At 45.0% G+C, this 24,287-nt stretch overlaps 1 protein-coding gene across 2 annotated transcripts in view; it reads left to right on the top strand.

Annotated features, from left to right (window-relative positions):
• MYO7A (myosin VIIA) overlaps positions 1-24,287 on the top strand; it is a 182,621-nt gene that overhangs the window by 44,726 nt on the left and 113,608 nt on the right. The window contains exon 1 of one of the 2 annotated variants that reach the window (XM_075919508.1): positions 19,218-19,833. The exons of the other annotated variant lie outside the window; for it this stretch is intronic. Within the exon in view, the coding sequence (XP_075775623.1) occupies positions 19,729-19,833 (105 nt within the window). The 5' untranslated portion in view covers positions 19,218-19,728. Of the gene's footprint in view, positions 1-19,217; positions 19,834-24,287 lie in introns of those variants that run through there. 2 annotated transcript variants of the gene reach the window in all.

Here is a 24,287-nt window from a genome sequence, read left to right as displayed (position 1 = left end):
CCGCAGGCTGCCATCCGGGGGCAGGGGGGGGGTTCATAGAATCATAGAATAATAGGACTGGAAGGGACCTCGAGAGGTCATCGAGTCCAGCCCCCCGCCCTCAAGGCAGGACCAAGCTCCGTCTACACCATCCCTGACAGATGTCTATCTAACCTGTTCTTAAATATCTCCAGAGAGGGAGATTCCACCACCTCCCTTGGCAATTTATTCCAATATTTGACCACCCTGACAGTTAGGAATTTTTTCCTAATGTCCAATCTAAACCTCCCCTGCTGCACTTTAAGCCCATTACTCCTTGTCCTGTCCTCAGAAACCAAGAGGAACAAATTTTCTCCTTCCTCCTTGTGACACCCTTTTAGATATTTGAAAACCGCTATCATGTCCCCCCTTAATCTTCTTTTTTCCAAACTAAACAAGCCCAGTTCATGAAGCCTGGCTTCATAGGTCATGTTCTCTAAACCTTTAATCATTCTTGTCGCTCTTCTCTGTACCCTTTCCAATTTCTCCACATCTTTCTTGAAATGTGGCGCCCAGAACTGGACACAGTACTCCAGCTGAGGCCTAACTAGTGCAGAGTAGAGCGGCAGAATGACTTCACGAGTTTTGCTTACAACACACCTGTTGATACAACCTAAAATCATATTTGCTTTTTTTGCAACAGCATCACACTGTTGACTCATATTCAACTTCTGGTCCACTATGACCCCTAGATCCCTTTCCGCCATGCTCCTTCCTAGACAGTCGCTTCCCATCTTGTATGTATGGAACTGATTGTTCCTTCCTAAGTGGAGCACTTTGCATTTCTCTTTATTAAACTTCATCCTGTTTACCTCTGACCATTTCTCTAACTTGCTAAGGTCATTTTGAATTATGTCCCTATCCTCCAAAGAAGTTGCAACCCCACCCAGTTTGGTATCATCTGCAAACTTAATAAGCGTACTCTCTATCCCAATATCTACATCATTGATGAAGATATTGAACAGTACGGGTCCCAAAACAGACCCTTGAGGAACTCCACTTGTTATCCCTTTCCAGCAGGATTTAGAACCGTTAACAACAACTCTCTGACTACGGTTATTCAGCCAATAATGCACCCACCTTATCGTGGCCCTATCTAAGTTATATTTGCCTAGTTTATCAATATCATGCAAGACCGTATCAAATGCCTTACTAAAGTCTAGGTATATGACATCCACCGCTTCTCCCTTATCCACAAGGCTCGTTATCCTATCAAAGAAAGCTATCAGATTAGTTTGGCATGACTTGTTCTTCACAAACCCAATCAGGGGGTTGCAGGAGAGCTTCCACCCCAAAGAGCCCACAGAGCCACCCCAGTCCTTCCCATCGGGGGCTCGTACCCCATTCCTCCCTCACCTCCTTCCACTTACCCCTCGCTAGCCCCCATTTCTGATGTACAAAATAAAGGACACATGTGTTCAAAAATAGAAACTCTCTTTATTTAACAAAACTGGGGGGGGATTAACCTCTGGGGAGACTGGAAAAAGGAGGTGGGAGAGGGGAAGAGAGAGGGTGGGAGAGGGGAAGGGGAAACCTGGGAGGAGGGAGCTGGAAGGGGGAAGCCAGGGGAAGAAGGAGGAGGGGAAGTATCAAACTATGGTGTGCCATATCTTCAGTACTGTGTACAGATGTGGTCTCCTTACCCCAGAAAAGATGTTTTGGCCTTGGAAAAGGTTCAGAAAAGGGCAACTAAAATGATCAGGGGTTTGGAACAGGTCCCATATGAAGAGAGGCTAAAGAGACTGGGATTTTTGAGCTTAGAAAAGAGGAGACTGAGGGGGGATATGATAGAGGTCTATAAAATCATGAGTGGTGTGGAGAGGGTGCATAAAGAAAAGTTCTTCATTACTTCCCATAATAGAAGGACTAGAGGACACCAAATGAAATGAATGGGTGGCAGGCTTCAAACTAATAACAGAAAGTTCTTCTTTACAAAGCAAATAGTCAATCTGTGGAACTCTTTGCTGCAGGAGGCTGTGAAGGCTAGAACTATAACAGAGTTTAAAGAGAAGTTAGGTAAAGTCATGGAGGTTGGGTCCATGGAGTGCTATTAGCCAGGGGGTAGAAATGGTGTCCCTGGCCTCTGTTTGTGGAAGGCTGGAGATGGATGGCACGAGACAAATGGCTTGGTCATTGTCTTTGGTCCATCTCCTCCGGCGTACCTGGTGTTGGCCGCTGTCGGCAGACAGGCTACTGGGCTAGATGGACCTTTGGTCTGACCCAGTACGGCCGTTCTTATGTTTTTATGTTCTAAGCTCAGGGCTCAGGGTTGGGGGTCTCACTGGACCACCTTGATTTTCATGCAAACCTGCTTCTGGGTGGCCAGGCTGGCAGCTATCCTGCCCTAGACGGCCACTTTCCTGTGCCTAGTGCGGAGGTCGTGGATGAGGTCCACGATGTCCGCACTAGACCAGGCGGGCGCCCGCCTCTTGTGGCCCCGGGCAGGCTCTTGGGAGCCGCCAGCCTGGTCCCGGGAAGAGGCGGAGGGCTGGGTGGCAGCAGGTGGCTGGCTCGTGCCGTGCCAGGTGCAGGGTCTGCTGGCTGGGTGCTGTCAGGCTTGCACCTGGCACGGGCACCGTAGCCAGCCCATGCCCCTTTAAGGGCTCCAGGGCCGGGAGGGGGGCAGACAAGCTGGGGAGGGCTAGCCTCCCACTAGTTTGAATTAAGTGGCTACACAGCCCTTAATTCGAACTACTTAATTCGAACTAGGCGTTAGTCCTCGTAGAATGAGGTTTACCTAGTTTGAATTAAGCACTCCGCTAGTTCGAATTAAGTTCGAACTAGCGGTTTGCCTGTGTAGCGCCTATTAAAGTTAATTCTAACTAACGGCTGTTAGTTTGAATTAACTTTGTAGTGTAGACATACCCTTAGAGACTAACAAAAATATAGAGAATCATGAGCTTTCATGGGTAAAACCCACTTCGTCAGATGAATTGGAGTGGAAATAACAGCAGAAGTACCTGTCCATTGTAGGACCCGTGTTAATGAGGTTATCAATATTAAGGTTTATTTCCCTTTATACTAATTGCACCCACTATTTAGCACTTCTGTACTTCCTGGGGTAGGGAAGCATTGGTATCCCAAACTTACAAGTCGAAGGGCATTGACGTACATTGTAAGGTGATTAAATGACTTGCCCATGGTGAACCAACTCAGTTGTGCCAGAGCAGGGGAATAATGCAAGGTACTAATTGTCCTTTGCTTTGCACAGTGTGCACTCACTCAGACTGTGTGTTGGGAACATGAAATACTGCTATCCTGATGTGATAATGTTTTACACCCACATCACATCAGCATAAATGGCATAGGTATAAGGCAACAGCAAATCCGGTGTCTTTATTTCTGTTCCCGTGATATAGACTATCCCAAAGACTAAAATGTCTTTTTTTTTATATAATGAGTCATGCCAGGGGCTGAGTACTTCTGTCTTTGTTCACTTCATTATGAAAAATAGAAAAAAGTCTGGAAGCTGTTTTTTGTTGGGTTTTGAGTGCTCTTTCCTTAAATCGCTATCCATTGAATACAGGTCGTCCTCACTAGAAGTCCAAGACACGTTCCAAAAAACTTGGACGTATAGTGAAACAACTTAAAGTGGGGAATCTTTTTCCCGCGGCTGACTTCCATTTGTGCAAATTGTTTTGTTTTGTGTTTTTTTGTGTGACTTAAGAGCAGGGAATGGGAGGAATTATAATGTATCAGTTCCTACAAGCGTCAATGATTTTAGTGTGGAACAGATGTATACTGGGGTGACTTATAGCGGGGATGCCCTGTAGTACTCTCAGCAGCAACTAAAACTAGAGTAGGGGTGTAACTAGTTAACCAGTTTAATGATAAAATTGTCATCTTTACTCGGTTAACTGTGAAGGACTGGTGCACAGTGGCTGGGGTCTGGCCAGCCCACTGCAGGCGGTGGGTCCCTCCAGCCAGGACCTCTGCAGGCAGGAGACTGCTCCAGCTGGGGTCCCACCATTCTGCACCACAGGTGGGATGCTGCTCCAGTTGGCCAGGGTCCCACAGTGCTGTGCCGCAGGCAGGATCTGCTCTGGTTGGCCTGGGTCCTGCCATGCAGTGCCATGGGCAGGGTCTGCAATAGCTGGCTGGGGTCCCGCCGTGCCGTGCCATGCCATGGGTGGGGAGCTGCTCTGGGTCCTGCTGTTCTGTGTCAGGGGTGGGGTTTGCTCCAGCTACCCTGCCCACCCCTCTGATTAACAGACCGCTGGGTAAGCATGCCAATAAGGCTAATGCTTACCTGGTAACTAGTTAAGCTTCTACATCCCTAAACTAAAGTCATACACACAAGCTGCTTAGCCTGCAATAGGTCCAGAACTCCACACATGGCACTCTGCAAATATTCAGTGTGGAATCACTTAAAAAATCTGGCATTGTCATGAATTTTGCAAAATATTTGGAGCTAGAGCCTCAGCCTGTATAATCGGCATCAATTTCAAGGCAGACACAGCAATTTGCACATGCTGAAGACAGTGTTCCCGCTAAGATTTCCCATCCGTGAGCATGTTGTACCAAATAAAAGCAAGCAGGATCTTATGAGGGGGATAAGGCAAAAAGCCACATTTATTGTAAAGATAATAATAAAAAATAAAGAAAAGATAGAAGCAAACAACGTTGTTTAACTACTTATTCCTAACACTACTTAACCCTTATACACTTATATATATATATATAAACCATTCATTCATACATCCATTCATTCAAGTTCTGTGTATAGTTACCAGCCTGGAAGTTGCTTGTGACAGAATACTGGCCAGGTATTCTGTACACAAGTGATGGTAGTGGGGAGCGAAGTCCTGATCAGATGCGCATCTGAAGCTCCTGGTGGGCTGGCAGCAGAACCTTGGACTCTGATTCCATTGTTTTTTAGTCCAGTTCTTATAGGAATTTCTTCCTATGCCAGTCTATGGAAATTGCTGTATCATGCTGATGTCTCCAGGGTGGCTGCCAGGTGCTCATCAGTGATCTCATCGGGTGGACCTCCAGTTTCTCCACTTGACACCTTTTGGTTGCACTGGCACCTGACGCCTTCTTCAGCCCTTTGTTGCTGTATTCTCAGGCTGGCACCTCTTAGAACCATTCACTCATCATCCAAGCACTCTCTCTCTCTTACATACATTCCTTAATGTTTCCCATACAATGTTTTTGTATAATAATAACTTTACATATATCAGAGTTGTAGTTACAAAAAGTTTCTGGTAATAATAACTTTACATATATCAGAGTTGTAGTTACAGAAAGTTTCTGGGTGGTATTGCTTAAAACATTCTCTGAGTGCTGAATAAAGTTACAATGTTTTAAAGAGAACAGGCCTCAATTAAGTAACAATGGCCTTAGTCAATTACAGGGCTTGGCTCCCATAGCAGAGTTAGTGGCTTGACAATGCATTGTTACAATGTATCTCTGCAATGTCAATTTCAAGCAGCCCCTTGCACAAGCTTGAGCATGCCCTGGAGCACAGGGGGGGGGGGGGGGGGGGCTGTTTCTGGTTACATAGGATTATATTTTTAACAGTTCTAAGTTACATTACCTAATACATTATATTCTAAAGGGACAATAATAATAATAAATCTAAACATTTAACAATCTTAACAAATAATAATAATAATAAGAAGAAGAATTAATAATAAATCTAAACACTAAGTTGTGGGGAACAAATTATGGGGAGTCACTTCCATTTGGAGGAATCATTTTCAATACATTAATATGTTATCCCTACAAGCAGAGTCAGTTTTGTCTTGTGCGCCAGCATTGAGGTCATGTGGGCTTGTTCAGATGTGTGCCACCGTGGTACCCACCAGTTACTAACAAATATATATGTTGCCGTTTGGTGCCCTGGGAGCAGCAGGGCAGCCATCACACAGCCCTGGCTGCAGCTCCAGCCCTGATCCACCCACCCTGAAAACCACCCAGCTTGGCACCCAGTCTCACTTCCATCCAGCCTAGCACCCTCCCTGTCTGGCACTCTCCCTGCCATCAATCCACCCAGCCACCCTGCAGACCCCTTTGCCTGGCACCCAACCTGGCACTCTTCCAACTTGGCATACATCCTGTCACCATCCTAGCCTGGCACCCCCCAGTCTTTCACCCCTTTATGGCACCCCCATCTAGCACAGCTAGCACCCAACCTTGCATCCAGCCTGGCACCCTCCAAACCTGGCAGCTCCCCAGCTGGCAGCCCCTGGTTGAATCCCACCTGAGCACTCGCCCAGCCTTGCACCCTCCCATCCTGGCACCTTTCCAACTTAGCATTGAGCCTAGCACCCTCCCAGGCTAGCACCATGCCTGGCACTCATCCATCCTGGCACCCCCTGCCTGGCGCCAAGCCTAGTACCCACCCAGCCTGCCATCACTGGCACCTAGCCCAGCCTGGCACCTACCTGGTTCTGAGGAACAGGCCAGTCCATGTGCTAGATGCTCTGGGAAGAGGCTCACACAGGTGCACCCCTGCCTGGTTGGTGCTGAGTTGAACTGCTCCCTGCTAGTGCCTAGCTGGGGAGGACAACTGGCTTTATCACATGGGGCAGCCGCCCACCATGCAGCCCCACCCCGGGAATAGCCAAGCCGCTACCACGTGGCCCTGACCCCAGCTTCAGCCTTTCCCCAAGACTGGAGCCGGGTTCTCCTGGTGTGGGCTGCATGGTGGCTGCTCCTTGGGCCAGGGCTTGGGCTGCGTTATCCTCTGGCCCTTGCATCTGGAGCAGCTGCACTAAAATCAGGCTCCAGCTCTGGCAGGCGCCACGCAGCCCCACCCCGGGAGCAGCTGAGCAGCCACCATGCAGCCCTGCCCCCCCTCTCTCTCACCAAGCCTACCGCCAGTAGCTTACCTTCCAGGTCCGAGGAAGGGGAGTTCTGCTGCACGGCTCCACTGAAGAGGTTGGCAGGATTAAAATTCTTTATGCGTGCCCATGCAGGCACGCACCCTTGGGGGAACCTAGGCTGAAGACCTAGCCTTGACAAAATTTCATCCACATTGAATAAGCATCATAATTTTGTCTGCAGAGCCAGGATTTCACAGCAGAGTTCCCAGGAAACCCTTCACTTTATCCTTCTCACAATGTACTCTTCATGCAATTGTAGACAATTGGTGGTGCAGGTAAAGAAATGGGAAAATATATCTACCCTTTCAGTGGAGGTGATCAGAAAACGGCATTTGTCCTGTGGGAAATTCTGATATTTTGAGAAGTGTGTTCTCAGTACAAGATTTTAAAATATTGTGTGGACCAGAAATTCAAAATATTTTGATTCAGAAACATCAAAATGACCTATTGAAAAAAATTGATAATGTCAAGACATTATAATACAAATTTTATATTTATTTAAATAGTGAACACAACATGTCTGAATGAAACAATAACACAAAAAAAGAAAATTGAAACTGAATAATCCTTTTTAATGTTTCCATCAACCATTTGTTTGAAATCTACATGTTCCAGCAAAACATTTTGATTTTGGCAAAGCAGCATTTTCTGAATGTTCCATCAATGGTTTTTTTAAAACCAGCACTACTTTTAAGCTATTCACGTAGGCAGACAAAGGGCGGGAGAGTCTGGTATGTTGACTGTTATTGTTAGCCGGTACACAGCCATTATAGTGAAGAATGCCGTACATGAACCGAGACAATGAAATAGATATAAATACATTTAAAAAAAATACTCAGTTATTCTACAAAACTACTGGCCTACTAACCACAGTAACTGCTGCAATGGGGTTAGTGTTCTGGGCCATTACAATAGGACGCCCACTTACAAGTTAGGTTTTTTAGCAAATCTGAGAATGAGACGTTTGAGGCATATCCTGCCTCTTCCTCAATTGTTGACATGAGTCTCCTTTTCCCTGGCAACTGCTGCTCAAAAAGAGAGAAAATTGAGAAGCCAGCACTCTGGGAGCCATTGACTTCAATGGGGCCTGGCTCAAGACCTGAGTTCATAACTCCCGGTGTGGAGCACAAGTCCACAAAGGGATCCCTTCCTGCTGTTGAGGTGGGAGGTTTCTGGGTAAGATGGGGTGAGAAATCCATTCCTATGCAAAGCTGCTATTTCTTCTATGGTATGTCTGTGGAGATTACTACCGGTGTTCCGATGGAGTCGTGCTCCACTCCTGTTCTTCAGCTTGTGGGGCGGGGGGAGGAGATGAGGGTGATTCTTGCCTCCGTTCCCCCACAGTCACTTGGGCTGGGCCTTGGGGAAAAGAATGCTTGCTTTTTGTGTGCAAAAAGGGGGAGAGCAGAATGCTGCTCCACTGAAGTAGTCAAAGGCAAGACTCCCATTGACAGCAGCAAGGACGGAATCCAGCCAGCATTTTCCATATCTCTGCTCAGGAGCTTTTGTGCCGCTAGCGTGAATGGAATGTGAACGATTTATGTGCTTCTCTGAGGACGGGCCAGTTCACTTAATTGCCAGCCCCATTGCTGGCTAACAGCGCTGAAGGTCACATGCTGCAATATTATGATCTGCAAATCACTCTGTAATGGTGTTTTACTGCATGGCAAACCCATAAATCTGTTTGTTAGAGTCTGTGCAAGGCAAACAGCTTGTTGTATTGAACTAGACACCTACAGTTGGACAATGCTTGTGTCCAGTGAGAAGTATAGGAAGCAATTAGCCATGTTTACATGCTGCTGTTATATTATGTGCTGAGAACTATCAGCAACTTCTTTATGGAAGCAGACTGAGATGTATTTGTATTGAGTATTTTGGCAAAGCTCCTCCTTAATCTCAGTGGGTCCTGTGCTTTCAGGCGGATGACTTGCCTCAGGGGCTCACAGCAGCCCTCAACCTAGACACCGGCTTATGGTTTGTTGAACTCCTCTCATCATTGGCCAGCATGTGAAACCAAACTTTATAGTCTTTGTGGCCCCTCCCAGTGGTACAGGGTAGGACAAACACTTGTGCCAAAAACACTATTTCTAGTGCTGAAATGGAGGGCTAGTGGTGGGGGGAGGGGAAACCTGGGGCCGTCCTCTACTTCAGGTTCCAGCCCTGGGACCCTGTAATAGCAGCTCTCTATAATGTTTCTTGTAACAGCTATGTGACAGCTACGAAACCCTGTGCCACTTCCCCACAGCCTTTCCCAGCACCATCTTTACTGGTGGTTCTTCCTCCTGGTATCTGCTTACACTTTCTTCTCCCAGATTCTCCACTATACTTTCTCTCATCAGCTCCCTCCTCACACAGGCTATGTCTACAATACCCCTCTCTTGTGCGAAAATGGAGCCTTATTAATGATGCAAATGAGGTGCAGCGATATTCCACACTTTGCCTCATTTGCATATGTTTTTGTGGAAAAGGCTATAGTGTAAACATAGCCACACTGAGCAAACAGAAGCAATCCACACCCCGAGTGATTCCAGACAACAGCTAGGACTTCACCTTTTTGCTTAGGTTTCCCCTGTGTGAAACCCCAAGCAGAACTGAGACTCTAAGTCAATGGCCATTAAAAAGGGGAACCCAGGATATCATGGGAATCTGTTTTCGTATGGCCTGAGCTTTCCCCAAGAGCACCCAAGGAGACATGAGATAAAAAGGATCTTGTCCAAAGGGCCTTTATACCTTTGCAGTAGCCCCTGGGCCTGGGAGAGTGCAATAGGCTTCAGACCTAACCTTCTGTCTCTCAGACACCATGGCAATTAGCACAGGTAATGTATCCATTAAACATACAGTTCACATACAGTTTACCACAACCTTCAAAAAGACATATAACTAATAATCCTGCTTCAATCAATGTTCATCATAAATGTTAATATTCCCTTCTGATCCTGAACCCAAACGATAGTAACAGACAAGGATTCTTTGTCACATCATAAAAACACCTACTATTCTAGAGCTCTAAGAATGAAACTTTGCATGTCAACGATTCTAACCTAATGTAATAGCCCACTTCTCATCTAACATCTTCCCAACAAGTCCTCCAAGGTCAGCCCTGGGTCATTCAGCCTATGGGCTTGTTAACCCTTTCTGCCATGTAACACATTTTAATCCGATGCCTAATATTTCAATTAGATAACGTCACAGGGGGAAATAGCATCATAACTCCAACCAGTTAACAGTTGGCTTCTCTCCCAAATCCACAATGGCTTATCCCCCTTATAGGTTTTTCTGCTACCTCGTGTAACTCTGGATGATATTCAGATGAATATCCAATCCTTTTCACATTCCAACCAAGTTCTTGTCCTGTGGCAATGAGTCCGAGCCAAAACAAATGTCTTTCCTATTTAGGCCAAGATTTTCAAACATGGCTTGTGTTTCTGGGAGGGACTCAGATTTTAGGTATGCAGTTTAAGACTCCTTATAAAGCCTGATTTTCATACTTTTTTTTAGCAATTGCTGAAGGTTGCTGCACCCAGACCCACTAGGTATTTGAAAATCAGCCTTGATTTGAAAGGTGTTTGAGGAAGGGATGGTTTTTCCTTTGTGTGTGTGTATATGCCCTATCCATGGCAGTATCCATCTTGGCTGGGATTTCTAAGTGCTACTGCAATACAAATAACAGTAATTACTCCTCTCTGTACCCTCTTGAACCTCCCTAATCGATTTCATTCCCTTGTATGTGCTCTCTATCACCTGTGGCCATTAGCTAACTAGCCTACCTATTTAATTCTTGTAATCTTTCCTCGTAAATCCCTCCTGCTTGCCTCCTTGCTCTTTTCTGAATTCCCTGTATTCTGTCAAAGCCTTTCTGTCAGATTACCATAGTGTGAATATTTGGGATTACATTCCTGCTTATCTTTTCCTCACTTTCCTTAGGCATCACTAGTTTGAGAGTTGAATTAAAGTCCATTGAGAAATCTCCAAGAAACAACATCTTGGGCTTACTATTGTGTTCTGTAATTTTAAATATATACAATAGAGGGCACTGCTGGTATTTCTACTGCAGCATAGACCATAGAGCAGACTGGCTGCTTTCCATCTCCTGCCTCCAGGGGGCAAATAGCAAATCAATTGGGGGAAATTCTTCAAGCATGATGAGAAAGGGGGCTTTCTTAGCAGAGCTCAGGCAACTGGCTAAGAACTCTCAATCAGGAGCACTTCTCTTTACATCTTTTGTTTATTTTGAAGACCGTTTGGATTTTTTTCTCACGGTCCTCATCAATTAATATGTATTACCAGTCCTAACAGTTAAAAAATCATGAGGTAAACCCCCCGAAATCTTGAGATTGGGTTTAAAATCATATTTGAAAAAAATACATTTTCTGTTCCATTTGGCTTCTGGTTTCTAAGTCCTAAGGGTTGAACACACTTCATTTGTTCAAGCTTTGGACCACAACCGTGAAGTCTAGAAACTTATCTTTAAAAAATAAAAATAAAAAGCTCATACTCTCATGTAACCGCTTCAGTTCCCATAACTGGTACCTTAAAAAACACACATCACATATTTTGTGACGTAGAATAATATCACAAATGTTGGCAGCATTGTGATTTTAAGTCCTTCTAATAATTTTTAAAGCCCTTGGCTGTGTAGCTTCATTTCTATGAAGCAGTGACATCACCACCCTCATGGACATGTTAGTTACTGAACTATAATCTGATCTTTTACTAATCTGTGAGGTTTTCCTCCTCCCATCCTCTGCATTAACCACAACAATGCATCAGTGTGTGATTAATGAGAGTATGATAGAGAAGACAGTGCTGTTTGTATTTACTTGGCATGCAGATAACAATTGTGTTACCAAAGGGCAGGCTTAACTTCTTCTCATTCAGGCTATGTCTAGACTGCAGGCTTCTTTCGAAAGAGGCTCTTTCGAAAGCATCTTTCGAAAGAGCCTCTTTCAAAAGATCGCGTCTAGACTGCAGGCGGATCTTTCGAAAGAGAAATCCGCTTTTTTGAAAGAGAGCACCCAGCGAGTCTGGATGCTCTCTTTCGAAGACAGCCTCTTTACATTGAAGAACACCTTCTTTCGAAAGAGGAACTTTCGAAAGAAGGCGTTCTTCCTCGTGAAACGAGGTTTACCGCCATCGAAAGAAAAGCCGCGTTCTTTCGAAATAATTTCGAAAGAACACGGCTTGAGTCTGGACGCAGGGGAAGTTTTTTCGGGAAAAGGCTACTTTTCCCGAAAAAACCCCTGAGTCTGGACACGGCCTCAGGTTTTTCCATAAAATGGAATCGGTACTTTAAATGTTAGGTTTTGTCTATACACTGTGGTTGCGTCTAGACTGGCAAGATTTTGCGCAAATACTTTTAATGGAAAAGAATACTTGCGCAACAGGGCTTATCCCTCAGCGGGATAAGTGTTCTTGCGCAAATACTCGCAGCCAGTGTAGACAGGCAGCAAGATTTTGCGCAAAAGCGGTAGCTTTTGTGCAAAATCATGCCAGTCTAGACACAGCCTGTAAGTTGTTCTGCTCTAACTGTACCAGTGTAGTGCTCGTGCTATGCCAGTATAGTTACAGTGGTACAACCCCCTGTAGTGGGGATATAGTCATACCATTGTAAATGGGCTTATAGCTAATACTAGTATCTTTATACCTTCAAAAAAGAATTAGATAAATTATGGAGGATAGGCTGATTACTGGCTGTTAGCTAAGATGGTCAGGAACACAACACCGTGCTCTGGATGTACTAACCTTTGATTGCTAGAAGCTAGAACTGTAAAACAGGGAATGGATCTCTTGATAAATTGTTTTCTGTTTATTCCCCTTGAAGAATCTGGCACCAGCCACAGTTAGAAGACAAGGTACTGGGCTAGATGGATCCTTGGTCTGACCAATATGGCCATTCCTATGTTCTATAGCAGTATAACTGTGTCCACTTATGGTTATATCAGTATAACTATAAATGTAAAAGAAAAAAAATCACATCTGTAACCAACATGGTAATACTGGTTCAAAAACTTCATAGACTAGGCTTTAAAAATCATGACTAGTGTTCTGAAAAAAATGAGTTAAAGCAGAGTGGATCTTCAGGATCATGAATCTCAAGAACTAAAACGTGAAAAATATTCAAAATATTAAAATTGAATTACGTTAAACATCAAATTAAATTATTTAAATAAAATTAAAGTAAAAAATATTTTAAATATTCACCTCTGAGAAAAATTAACTAATTACAACTAATCAAAAATTTAATTTTATTTCTGCAAAAAATCTGAATACAATAATTTCAGACCATTCAAAATAGTTTGCATTTTTTCAGAATTTGTTTTATTTTTTTATGGGAAGGGGATGAATATATTTGAAATAACATGAAACAATTTGTTTTGAATATACTTTTTTATGTTTCAGTTTTTTGTGAAAAAAATGAAATTGAACTGTCTCTGTGAAATGTTTTTGAGTTTGACAAACCTGCATTTCCAACTGAATAAAAACTATGATTAAAATTTTGATCAGTTCTACCCAGTAGACAGGGCCATATATGTGAAGCTCATGCAGAGCAACTTAGATTTAATCTTTCAGGAATCAAAGCAAACAAGATCCCCTTCATTTCATGCACCTCTCAAATGAGGTTATTTTTATTATTCTTTCAGGACAAGCAGCCTGCACACTAATGACTGGGTTATTCAAACAGCCGAGATCTGGAAACGTGTACAGGTTGAACCTCTCTAGTCTGGCACCCTTGAGACCTGACCAAACCAGAGAATTTGCTGAACCATGGAAGATTAATATTGTCTAGCAGCATTACCAGCATGTCCACCGCTTATTGGGCTCCTAGAAGACCTTTAGGGGTAAATTAGAGCTACATAACAGCACAGGACTGATGACTGCAAACAAACCTTATGGAACCTCAGGGAAACTTGGCCACACCCATGATAAAAGGACATCTGGCTAACTAAAATCATGCCGGACCACAGATGTTGCCGGACCGGAGAGTGCTGGATTAGAGAGGTTCAGTCTGTACTAACTTCTTACAGAGTCAAAGGAACTCTGCCATGGGGATAAAGCTCATCTGTGCAGGGGACAGAGCTTTCTCAAAAGCCGGGCTGCAGCTGTGGAACAAACTTCCATGAAAGCTAGATAAGTTTACAGATCTTGTCATCTTCCATTAGGAGTGCAAGATGCATTTCTTCAGTCTTCCTTCTCTAACATAGGCTGTGTCCAGACTCCATGCCTCCGTCGACGGAGGCATGTAGATTAGCCAGATCGGAAGAGGGAAATGAAGCCGCGATTAAAATAATCGCGGCTTCATTTAAATTTAAATGGCTGCCCCGATCTGCCGATCAGCTGTTTGTCGGCAGATCGGGAGAGTCTGGACGCGATGCCCCGACAAAGAAGCCTTTCTTCATCGACACAGGTAAGCCTGGTTTCACGAGGCTTACCTGTGTCGATGAAGAAAGGCTTCTTTGTCGGGGCATCGCGTCCAGACTCTCCCGATCTGCCGACAAACAGCTGATCGGCAGATCGGGGCAGCCATTTAAATTTAAATGAAGCCGCGATTATTTTAATCGCGGCTTCATTTCCCTCTTCCGATCTGGCTAATCTACATGCCTCCGTCGACGGAGGCATGGAGTCTGGACACAGCCACAGACACAGAGCAGCAGAGACATTTAAAAAAAATCTCCACAACCCAAACCCGACCACAGCTCCAGCCCCTGGGAAGAGCCACCACTAAAGCAATGCTACCCTCCCCACCACGGGCAGTCCCAGTAAGCTCCCCCACCGCTTTCCAGCCCCATATCCTGAGCCCTCTGCCCTGAATCCTGCACGTCCTATCCCCTGCCCTCAGTCCCCCCCCACAAACCCTGTGCCCTCAGTCCTCCACCCCTGCCCTCACTCCAGCACCCTACACCTCTTGCCATGAGCCCCCATCCCTCCCAGCCTCTTGCCCTCACTCCAGCACCCCACCCCTGTGCTAAGTCCCCTGACCCTGCCCTGATTCCAGTCCCCCCACCAAAACCCTGCCCTGACTTCTGCACCCCAGCCCCTCGCCTGAATCCCCCCCCACTGAATCTTGTGCCCAGAGCTCCCAACCCACTGCCTTCACTCCAACACCCTCCATCCCTGCCCTGAGCCCCCCAATTCTCCCAGCCCCTTGCCCTCACTCCTACACCGCTATACCCTGCCCTGAGCCCCCTCCCCAAGCTTCTTCTCTGATTCCTGCACCCTATCTCCTACCCTGAGTCCTGCCACACCCAACTCCCTGCCCTGAGTTCCCCACCTGCACCCTCTGCCCTGACTCAATGCATTCTCTGCCCTAAGCTCCCCTCCACTCCCTGCCGTGACTCCACCCCCCAACCCCTGCCCTAAACTCTCCATACACCTCCCAACGCCCCAAGTGCTCTGACTCCTCCACCCCACCTCCCTGTCCTGAGCCCCTAACCCCTGCCCTGACTCCTGCACCCCCCACTGCCTGCACTGAGCCCTATTATTTAAATAAAGCATGTACATTTTGCTTTTTATTCCCAAAAAAACCCACAACCTATTACTTCAGTTAAGGGCCCGAGCCATGCTGGGTACATCTGCTAGTGATAAATAATATCTGCAGTGTTCAATGGCCCTCCAGCTCACACATCTATTTCTGTGGCAGCGGGTGTAGTATTACCACAGTGAGCTGTAATCTAAAACGGGTGGTGATGCTGCTGACTCCAATCCCTTTGTTTCCTCATTCCCCTAGGTGGATTCCTTTATTATCCACTCTACATGTAGCCCAACATTCCTTAGGGAAAGAAGCCTGGGTCAGCCTGGTGACAGGATGCTGCTCTATCCCTTGATGCTAGAGGCCAGGGGCTTCATTTCCAGGCTCAGTTGGATGGGATTGCTGCAGAGGCCGTGCACTCAGACTCCTGCTAAGGGAAACCAGTGTGTCCTGTAACTCTGGGTATGTCTACACAACAGAGTTTTTCTGGAAAAACATCTGTTTTTCCGAAAAATGTCAATTACGTCCATACTGCAATCGCATTCTTTCAAAAATAAATCAATAGAACAGAGGGGGTTTTCCGGCATTGGTAACCCTCTTTTAACGAGGAAGAAACCTTTTTCTGAAAGAGCTCTTTTGGAAAAAGGTGTGTGTGTGGATGGGGAAGAGGGAGTTTTTCGCAAGAAGAAGAAAGCGGAAAAAGCACAGGTGCCCTGGTGGCCAGTCCGTCCATAGCCATTACAGGTTAAATGTGAGAGAGCGTCCATTCAGTGTGGACGCTAGCTTTTGAAAAATCAGATTGCTTTTTTGATGCGTTTTGGCAGTGTGAACGCTCTCTTTTGGAAGAAGTTTTTTCGGAAGATCTCTTCCGGAAAAACGTCTTCCAAAAGAAGCCTGCAGTCTAGACATAGCCTCAGATACATGTGCCTCTGGCTGATTGAGACATGTGTGATGGTCTCCAGAGAAGTGCAGGCTAACCCTCTTCCCCCAGAAGCACAGTGTGGAAACATGCCTAGAAGGAAAGGGGAGCAGCTCCTCAGTCTCTCAGCTAGGAGGCAAAGGATCCTCTTATTCCCTGGGTTTGTCACGCTGAAAAATTGTGCTGTTACTATGTGCAGAGATTATACTGAGGGGAGAAGCCGCAACCCAGCACAAATCAGAAAAGGAAGCTACGAAGGCTCATTCCCAGCTAAGAACTAAATGTGTTGCCATATACTGCTGTGGACCAAATAAGAAGGTGACTGGGAAAGATGTGGGAAAGGGGCACTTTTCTATGTCCTTTACACATCCATCCAAAGGGAGAGACAGAAAGGTTTAGTGATTAGGCCAAAAGGACGAGGTTCAAGACTCCTTGGGTCTATTCCTGACTTTGCTGCTGACTCTCTGTGTGATGTTGGACAAATCACATAACTTCTGTATGCCTCAGTTTACTCTTCTGTAAAATAGGTCTGTGAGTACTTACTTCACAGGAGTGGTGTGAGGGGTAATTATTAATGGTCATAACTCTTACTGATCTACTCCAATGACAGGGGTTAGATGGGCTAGTATAAGGCAGTGTTTCTCAACCTTTTTTTAAAAAGTACCCCTTTTAAAAAAATCGTAAGTACACCCTTTAAAAAAATTATAAGTACCCCCAGTACCTCCAGTTTTCAGACAATTTTTTTCTACCATTGCAACACATTTGTTTAAACATCTTAATTGTAGCCGGGCAAGCAATGACATTTTTGGGTGTAAAAAGTACAAAAATAATAAAGCACTATAAACCTAAAACAAAAATTCAGTTCTCTCCAAATTTCAGTTGTGTTGATGTACCCCCCAGACTTCTCTCAAGTACTTCAACTCATACCACTGGTTGAGAAACACTCGTGTAAGGTATTTGTCATCTGCCTTATGTGCAGGGATACTACAGTTGTCATGGCTGGTAATCTGCCAGCAGGGGAATTTAAATCTAAAAACTGCATGTGGATTTTGAATACCCATGGATTTCTGTTGCCCATGATCACCGTGTGCCATCTGGGAAACATGCAAAGGCCTCCTTCAAACAGACTTCTTCTATAAGCCCTTCCACCAAAAACATCTCCACAGCCCGACAGGACCCATGGGAAGTCGATGGAATTGTGGTGTCAGTGGATGCTTTGTCTAAGAAAGGATAATTACTGAGCAGGGACATAGGGTTTGGTCCCTGTGCTTGGTCTTTGTACACTGTATTACAGGTCTGGTCTGTCCTCTCACGGTCTGATCAGATTCTAATTAGAGGGCTCTATGGCAGGGACTGCGGACCAGATCCTACATCGGGGGTGGGCAATAATTTTTTATTTTCAGTGAGTCGAGGTCCTGATTGGCCTGGAGACGGGGGAGCGGCAGGGCTTCCAGGCTGGATCCATGTACTTGGCAGGCCGGACCTGGCCTGTGGAGGCCCTTTTACCCACCCCTGTCCTACACCGAGCTAGAGCCATTTAGTGCTTCTTTAGACAAACAGTGCACAGCAAGCTGGGGTGCAAATGTACAATGCAATAGGTTCGCCACGCCCTGATTGTCCATGTGAGCCCCTTAGTTGCCAGCGGCAGGATCCACGTAGACACCATATGTTACAGGCTAGTGCACTGCAGTTGTACACTCCAGCTTGCTGTGCACAGATTGTCTAGACAAGCCTTAGTGGTGCAAAGTGACTTTAAGTTGCTCGACGTGGGCAAGCAATGGTTGGCCAGGTGAGTGGAACCCTGAACTGGTCCCTTGGAAGTGGGGTGGAGAAAGGAGTTTTAGGATGTGTAGCAGGAGCTGATGAAGATGCTGGAATGCAATCCGCCCCACTGAGTCTTGTCCTTAGGAATCTTAATCCCAGACTGTCCTATTTCTTATGTATGCTGTGAGTCGAGGTCCTCAGAGGAGAGGTACAGGTGGGGCCCAGGCTTTATTCATACAAATATTCCTAGGGGCTGTGTCTACACTGGCATCCCTTCCGGAAAAGGGATGCTAATGTAGCACTTTGGAATAGGCAAATCCGCGGGGGATTTAAATATCCCCCGCGGTATTTGCATTAACATGGCTGCCACTTTTTTCCGGCTTGGGGATAAGCCGGAGAAAAGCGCCAGTCTAGATGTTATTCTCCGGAAAATAAAGCCTTTTCCGGAGGATCTCTTATTCCTACTTTCAAGCCATTAACATGGCTGCCGCTTTTTTCCGGCTTGGAGATAAGCCACAGAAAAGCTCCAGTCTTGACGTGATTCTCCGGAAAATAAAGCCTTTTCCGGAGGATCTCTTATTCCTACTTTCAAGTAGGAATAAGAGATCCTCCGGAAAAGGCTTTATTTTCCGGAGAATCACGTCTAGACTGGCGCTTTTCTCCGGCTTATCTCCAAGCCAGAAAAAAGCGGCAGCCATGTTAATGCAAATACCGAGGGGGATATTTAAATCCCCCGCGGATTTGCCTATTCCAAAGTGCTACATTAGCATCCCTTTTCCGGAAGGGATGCCAGTGTAGACACAGCCTAAGAGAATACTGCTCTGGATGACTCATATTGGCAAGGATTGCAGGATTGGGCCTTAGAAGAGCAAAACAGATTGTAATTTTTACATTATCATTCTTCGCACTTGCAGGTAATTTCAATCTATAGTTTAGCCTGACTTATCCCATAAGCTACATAAGTAATGCATCTCAGAACACCTTCCACTCAATTATTTAAAATCCAGTTGCTATGGAACTACTGTAGGTGATCGGTTTAAAGAAAATCCAGATGGCCTTTGGTTTTGGGTTCCCACTGCGCTTTGGTTAATTTGGTATTGCAAGGTATTAGGTTAATTAAAAGCCATGTGTTACATGGAGTTGACTACATTTGTGGATTAATAAGTATCCAAGAGTATTCAGTGTCCCGGACCTGAAAAAACATCAAGCTGCTGACAAGTTATTTCACTGAGAAAGGAAGGGAAAGAAGTCACGATGAAATAGAGATTTGCCTTGAATCTTACAGTGACATTTTCAGAAGGCCTCAAGTCTGAATTGCTGGTTATAGTTTTCTTTACATCTCCTACCAAAGATTACCCGTTCCTGGAGACGCTGGGAGGACTTGTAAATGAAGAAACACTCTGTTGTGTGCTCAGTGTATAGAGTCCCACCATGCAAAGTACTCTGGGATAGTTCCGTCATATTCCCGTGGTGGACCACCTGAAAAACTGAAGCTTTCCGTAAGGTCTTCTATGGAAACTCTCCTGTTAGGAGAAGATCTTCTCCAAGAACCACACTGTAACTCAGGACAGACCACCTCGCACAGGAATGAACTGCTCTGTAACAGGATGCATAAAGCAAACCACCTGGTATCTTTGAAGATTCCTTGCCAGCTAGTGGAGTATGTGTAGGAAGAGGTCCACGTAGTGCAGTAGCCTCACTAGGATGCTAAAGAGGCAAAACTCATAAACATGCAGCAATGTCCCAGCGCGGTGGATGCTGATGAGAAGGACCAGGGCAAATGGGCATTGCTCCGGAATGTCAACCAAGCCTTGAAACCCCTGACTCTCTTATCGGTAAGATAAAGGTCACTGACAAAGACTTTCAGACTCCTTTGAAACCTATCTCCTTTCTAGTCCGTGTGCCGGACTGTCACATCTGCACCTCCTTCTTGGTGGCCCTCTAGGCACGGTACAACCTGTGTGAGCCCCTATTTTATCCACTCCCTTTAAAAAAACCACATGCTGATTACAGTGAATGGAGCTGATGTGTATATAAATTGCCTGTTGTTCCCTGTCCTTTTGCCTTCTCCTTAGATTGTAAGCCCCTGGAAGCAGGGATTGGAGTGTTTGGAATTTGCCTAGCACAGTGCCTGCTATTGGGAATAATATTTAGTGACATGGTTGGCTCAGAGAGGGTTATTTATTAAATGTTATAAATGTTTTGTGGTGCTGTGCCCTATGTCTTGAATTAACCCCAAACCGTCGTGATGTCAGACTAGTCAGGTAGTGCTGTTTAGTGGCCAAGAGCTAATCACCACGAAATCCATGTGCTGATGTCTTTGTTCCTATTGGACCTGATCCAGAGTCTATTGAAGTCAGTGAAAAGCCTCCCAGTGACTTCTGTGGCCTTTGCATCAAGCATTTTCCAAATAGGCATATGGATATTTTTAACAAGTGACACAGTCAGTAAGGTTGAGCCCTACAGTCCTGTAGGAGTCTGGCTGAGTTAGTCCATGCCATCACATTTCTCTTTTTGACCAGTATTAACAAATGTCATTTTACTTTGTATGTACAGGGCAGTTCTAGAAGATTAATATCCAGTATGTTAGCAAGTCAAATGATTTATTTGTTGTTGCTGTTGTCATATAGTAGCATGCAATCTAAGGGTGTGTCTAGACTACATGGCTCCGTCGATGGAGCCATGTAAAGTAGTTTACTTGACATAGTCAATGAAGCGGGGATTTAAATAATCCCCGCTTCATTAAAATAAAAATGGCCGCTGCACTATGCCGACAATCAGCTGATCCGGCACAGCGCAGCAGTCTAGACACGGCGCGGTTGACAAGGGAAGCCTTTGTTGACCGCTCCAGTAAACCTCGTTTCACGAGGCATATATAACAGATTGTTATGAGGAGGGAGAAAAAAATATTTTCTTAATCTCTGAGGATCAGACAAGAAGCAATGGTCTTAAATTGCAGCAAAAGAGATTAATTTGGATATTAGGAAAAGCTTAACTGTCAGGGGCTTTGTCTACACCACCAGGTTATTTTGAAATAAGTTATTTCAAAATAAGAACAGGTTAGACAAATAACTGGCAGGGATGGTCTAGATTAAAAATAGTCCTGCCATGAGTGCAGGGGGCTGCATTAGATGACTCCTCGAGATCCCTTCCAATTCTTTGATTGTATGAATTATTTTCCTTTTCCCTCAGGTACTTCTGAAGGCATTCTGAGCCACATTATTAGATTCTTTTTTGAAACAGTAAGAATGACGAGAAGTCCTGTGGCACCTTATAGACTAACAGATTTATTGGAGCATAAGCTTTCATGGGCAAAGACCCACGTTGTCAGATGCATGTAGTGGAAATTCCAGAGGCAGGTATAAATATACAGGCATAAGAAAAGAGTTCCAATCAAGAGTAAAGCTAGAGATAATGAGGTCAATTCAGTCAGGGAGGATGAGACCCATGTCTAGCAGCTGATGTGCAGGTATGAACAGCAAGAGAGGAGAAACTGCTTTTGTAGTTAGCTAGCCATTCACAGTCTTTGTTTAATCCTAAAATGATAGTATCAAATTTGCAGATGAATTGTAGCTCTGCAGTTTCTCTTTGAAGTCTGGTCTTGAAGTTTTTTTGTTGCAAGATGGCAATTTTTAAATCTGCTACTGTGTGTCCAGGGAGATTTAAGTGTTCTCCTACAGGTTTTTGTGTATTGCCATTCCTGATATCTGATTTGTGTCCGTTTATTCTTTTACGTAGGGACTGTCCAGTTTGGCCAATGTATATGGCAGAGGGGCATTGTGGTACGTGATAGCATATATTACATTGGTAGATGTGCAGGTGAAAGAGCCCGTAATGGTGTGGTTGATGTGGTTAGGTCCTGTGTTGGTATCGGTGTTTTTTGAAACAGTAACAGAGGCTCAGTTGATGTAAACTGGAATGCTGTCATAGACATCTGTTGCTTTACTGATTTATATAAACCCTGTCACCAAAGAATCCTAAAGCACTTTACAACAGTGAACAAATATTATTGATGATGATGATGATGATTATTATTATTAATTCAGTGCCTCAATACTGCCACCTGAGAATCTGACCTTAATTTTTCAAGGAGTTGCAGGGCGTGAAGAAGGCTGCATGATCCTGGATCCCCACCTCAACTATATTACCACACTGTGGATTGGGTGGCATTGAAGAAGCTGCCTTCCTTGCCTGATGCTGCAGCAGCTTCCAGGGTAGCAGTCCAAGGAGGCAGAGACAGCAGGTGCAAACAGCTTGCTAACTCCAGCTGTGCACATTGCTCTGCTTAGCAGCAAGAGTGCATGTAGCTCTGTCCTGGACCCTAACCAATCCTGAACAGCCTGTACCCTTCTGGTGGTTTGGGGGAGCTTACATGTAAAATAGCATTAAAAGTATAAAGGAAAAAGCATACTTAAAATGACGATAAACATCATCTAGGGATGAGGAGGAAGACAAGTAGAGTGAAGCGCTGGAAGAAACGAGAAGAAAGGAGATACCCAAGAAGACCTAGCATGATAGAGGGGACAGCCATCTAGCAATCAGTTACAAAAGGTGGAGGTTCCACCCTAAAATGATTGGAAACCACTGATGTACAGTGCATCTTCTATGCCAATTTCTGGACAGAGGTTTCATAGAATCAAAGAAACATACAGCTGTGTCATCTCTGGGCATTCAGTTGGAAGGTTGAGAGGTCATCTAGTCCTCCCCTCCCATATGGACCTTATGACTCTCAAAGGGTTAATAGTTCTCTCCAGTCCCATTGAGTAATGACAAGGGTGATGCATGTTTAGCAATGTTTTACTTCCCTTGTTAGTTGGCTATTAAGGATATGGCTGCAGACCATGCAGATCGGCCTCAACCCCCTTTCCTGCCAGTGGAATTGGAGGAAGGTCAGCAACTCCCAGGGTCAGGTTTAGAGGCAGGAAAGAAAATGTCATGTTTTCATTGAAGGCTGCTTCTTCCTTCTTTGAGGGCCACCGGTGAGCAACTTGTGCACAGGAGTAATTACATAAGAACATAAGAACGGCCGTATTGGGTCAGACCAAAGGTCCATCTAGTTCAGTATCATGTCTATCGACAGTGGCCAGCACCAGGTGCCCCAGAGAGGGTGGACCGAAGACAATGATCAAGCAATTTTGTCTCCTGCCATCTCTCTCCAGCCTCTGACAAACAGAGGCCAAGGACACCATTTTATCCTCTGGCTAATAGTCTTTTATGGACCTAACCTCCATGAAATTATCTAGCTTCTCTTTAAACTCTATTATAGTCTTAGCCTTCACAGCCTCCTCTGGCAAGGAGTTCCACAGGTTGACTACACGCTATGTGAAGAAGAACTTTCTTTTATTAGTTTTAAACCTGCTACCCATTAATTTCATTTGGTGTCCTCTAGTTCTTCTATTTAGGGAACTAATAAATAACTTTTCTTTATCGGCCCTCTCCACACCACTCATGATTTTATATACCTCTATCATATCCCCCCTCAGTCTCCTCTTTTCTAAACTGAAAAGTCCCAGTCGCTTTAACCTCTCCTCATGTGGGGCCCGTTCCAAACCCCTAATCATTTTAGTTGCCCTTTTCTGAACCCTTTCCAAGGCCAAAATATCTTTTTTGAGGCGAGGAGACCACATCTGTACACAGTATTCAAGATGTGGGCGTACCATAGTTTTATACAGGGGCAGTAAGATATTCTGGGTCTTATTTTCTATCCCTTTCTTAATAATTCCTAGCATCCTATTTGCCTTTTTGACCGCCGCTGTACACTGTGTGGAAGTTTTCAGAGAACTGTCCACGATAAGTCCAAGATCTCTTTCCTGATTTGTCGTAGCCAAATTAGCTCCCATCATACTGTACGTATAGTTGGGGTTATTTTTCCCGGTGTGCATTACTTTACACTTATCAACATTAAATTTCGTTTGCCATTTTGTTGTCCGTTTATTAATCACTCAGTTTGGTGAGATCTTCTTGGAGTCCCTCACAGTCTGCTTCTGTCTATTAAAAACCTATGCAGGAAATGTGGGGTCACATTAGTGTCCTAGTCCAGCAGTCCTTACTCAGGCAAAACTCCCATTGACTACAGCAGGGACTGCTGGGTGATGTGTCTGAAGCTGGTTTTCTAGACACACTGTCATTCTTGCACTAGAGGCACTTTTTGCTTAGACTGAGAACAGGGGCCAGACAGACTTGCTGGGCAAGGTATGTGTATGTGTGTTTGCGGGGGAGGGGGGAGAACCCAGCTCCATGCTCTAGGAAGGGGCGAAGCCTCAGGTAAAAGTGATGGGGCTGGGCAGCC

The sequence above is a fragment of the Pelodiscus sinensis genome, chromosome 1 (assembly GCF_049634645.1).
Source record: "Pelodiscus sinensis isolate JC-2024 chromosome 1, ASM4963464v1, whole genome shotgun sequence".
Classification (NCBI taxonomy): domain Eukaryota; kingdom Metazoa; phylum Chordata; order Testudines; family Trionychidae; genus Pelodiscus; species Pelodiscus sinensis.
This window is presented reverse-complemented; position numbering and strand designations above follow the sequence as displayed.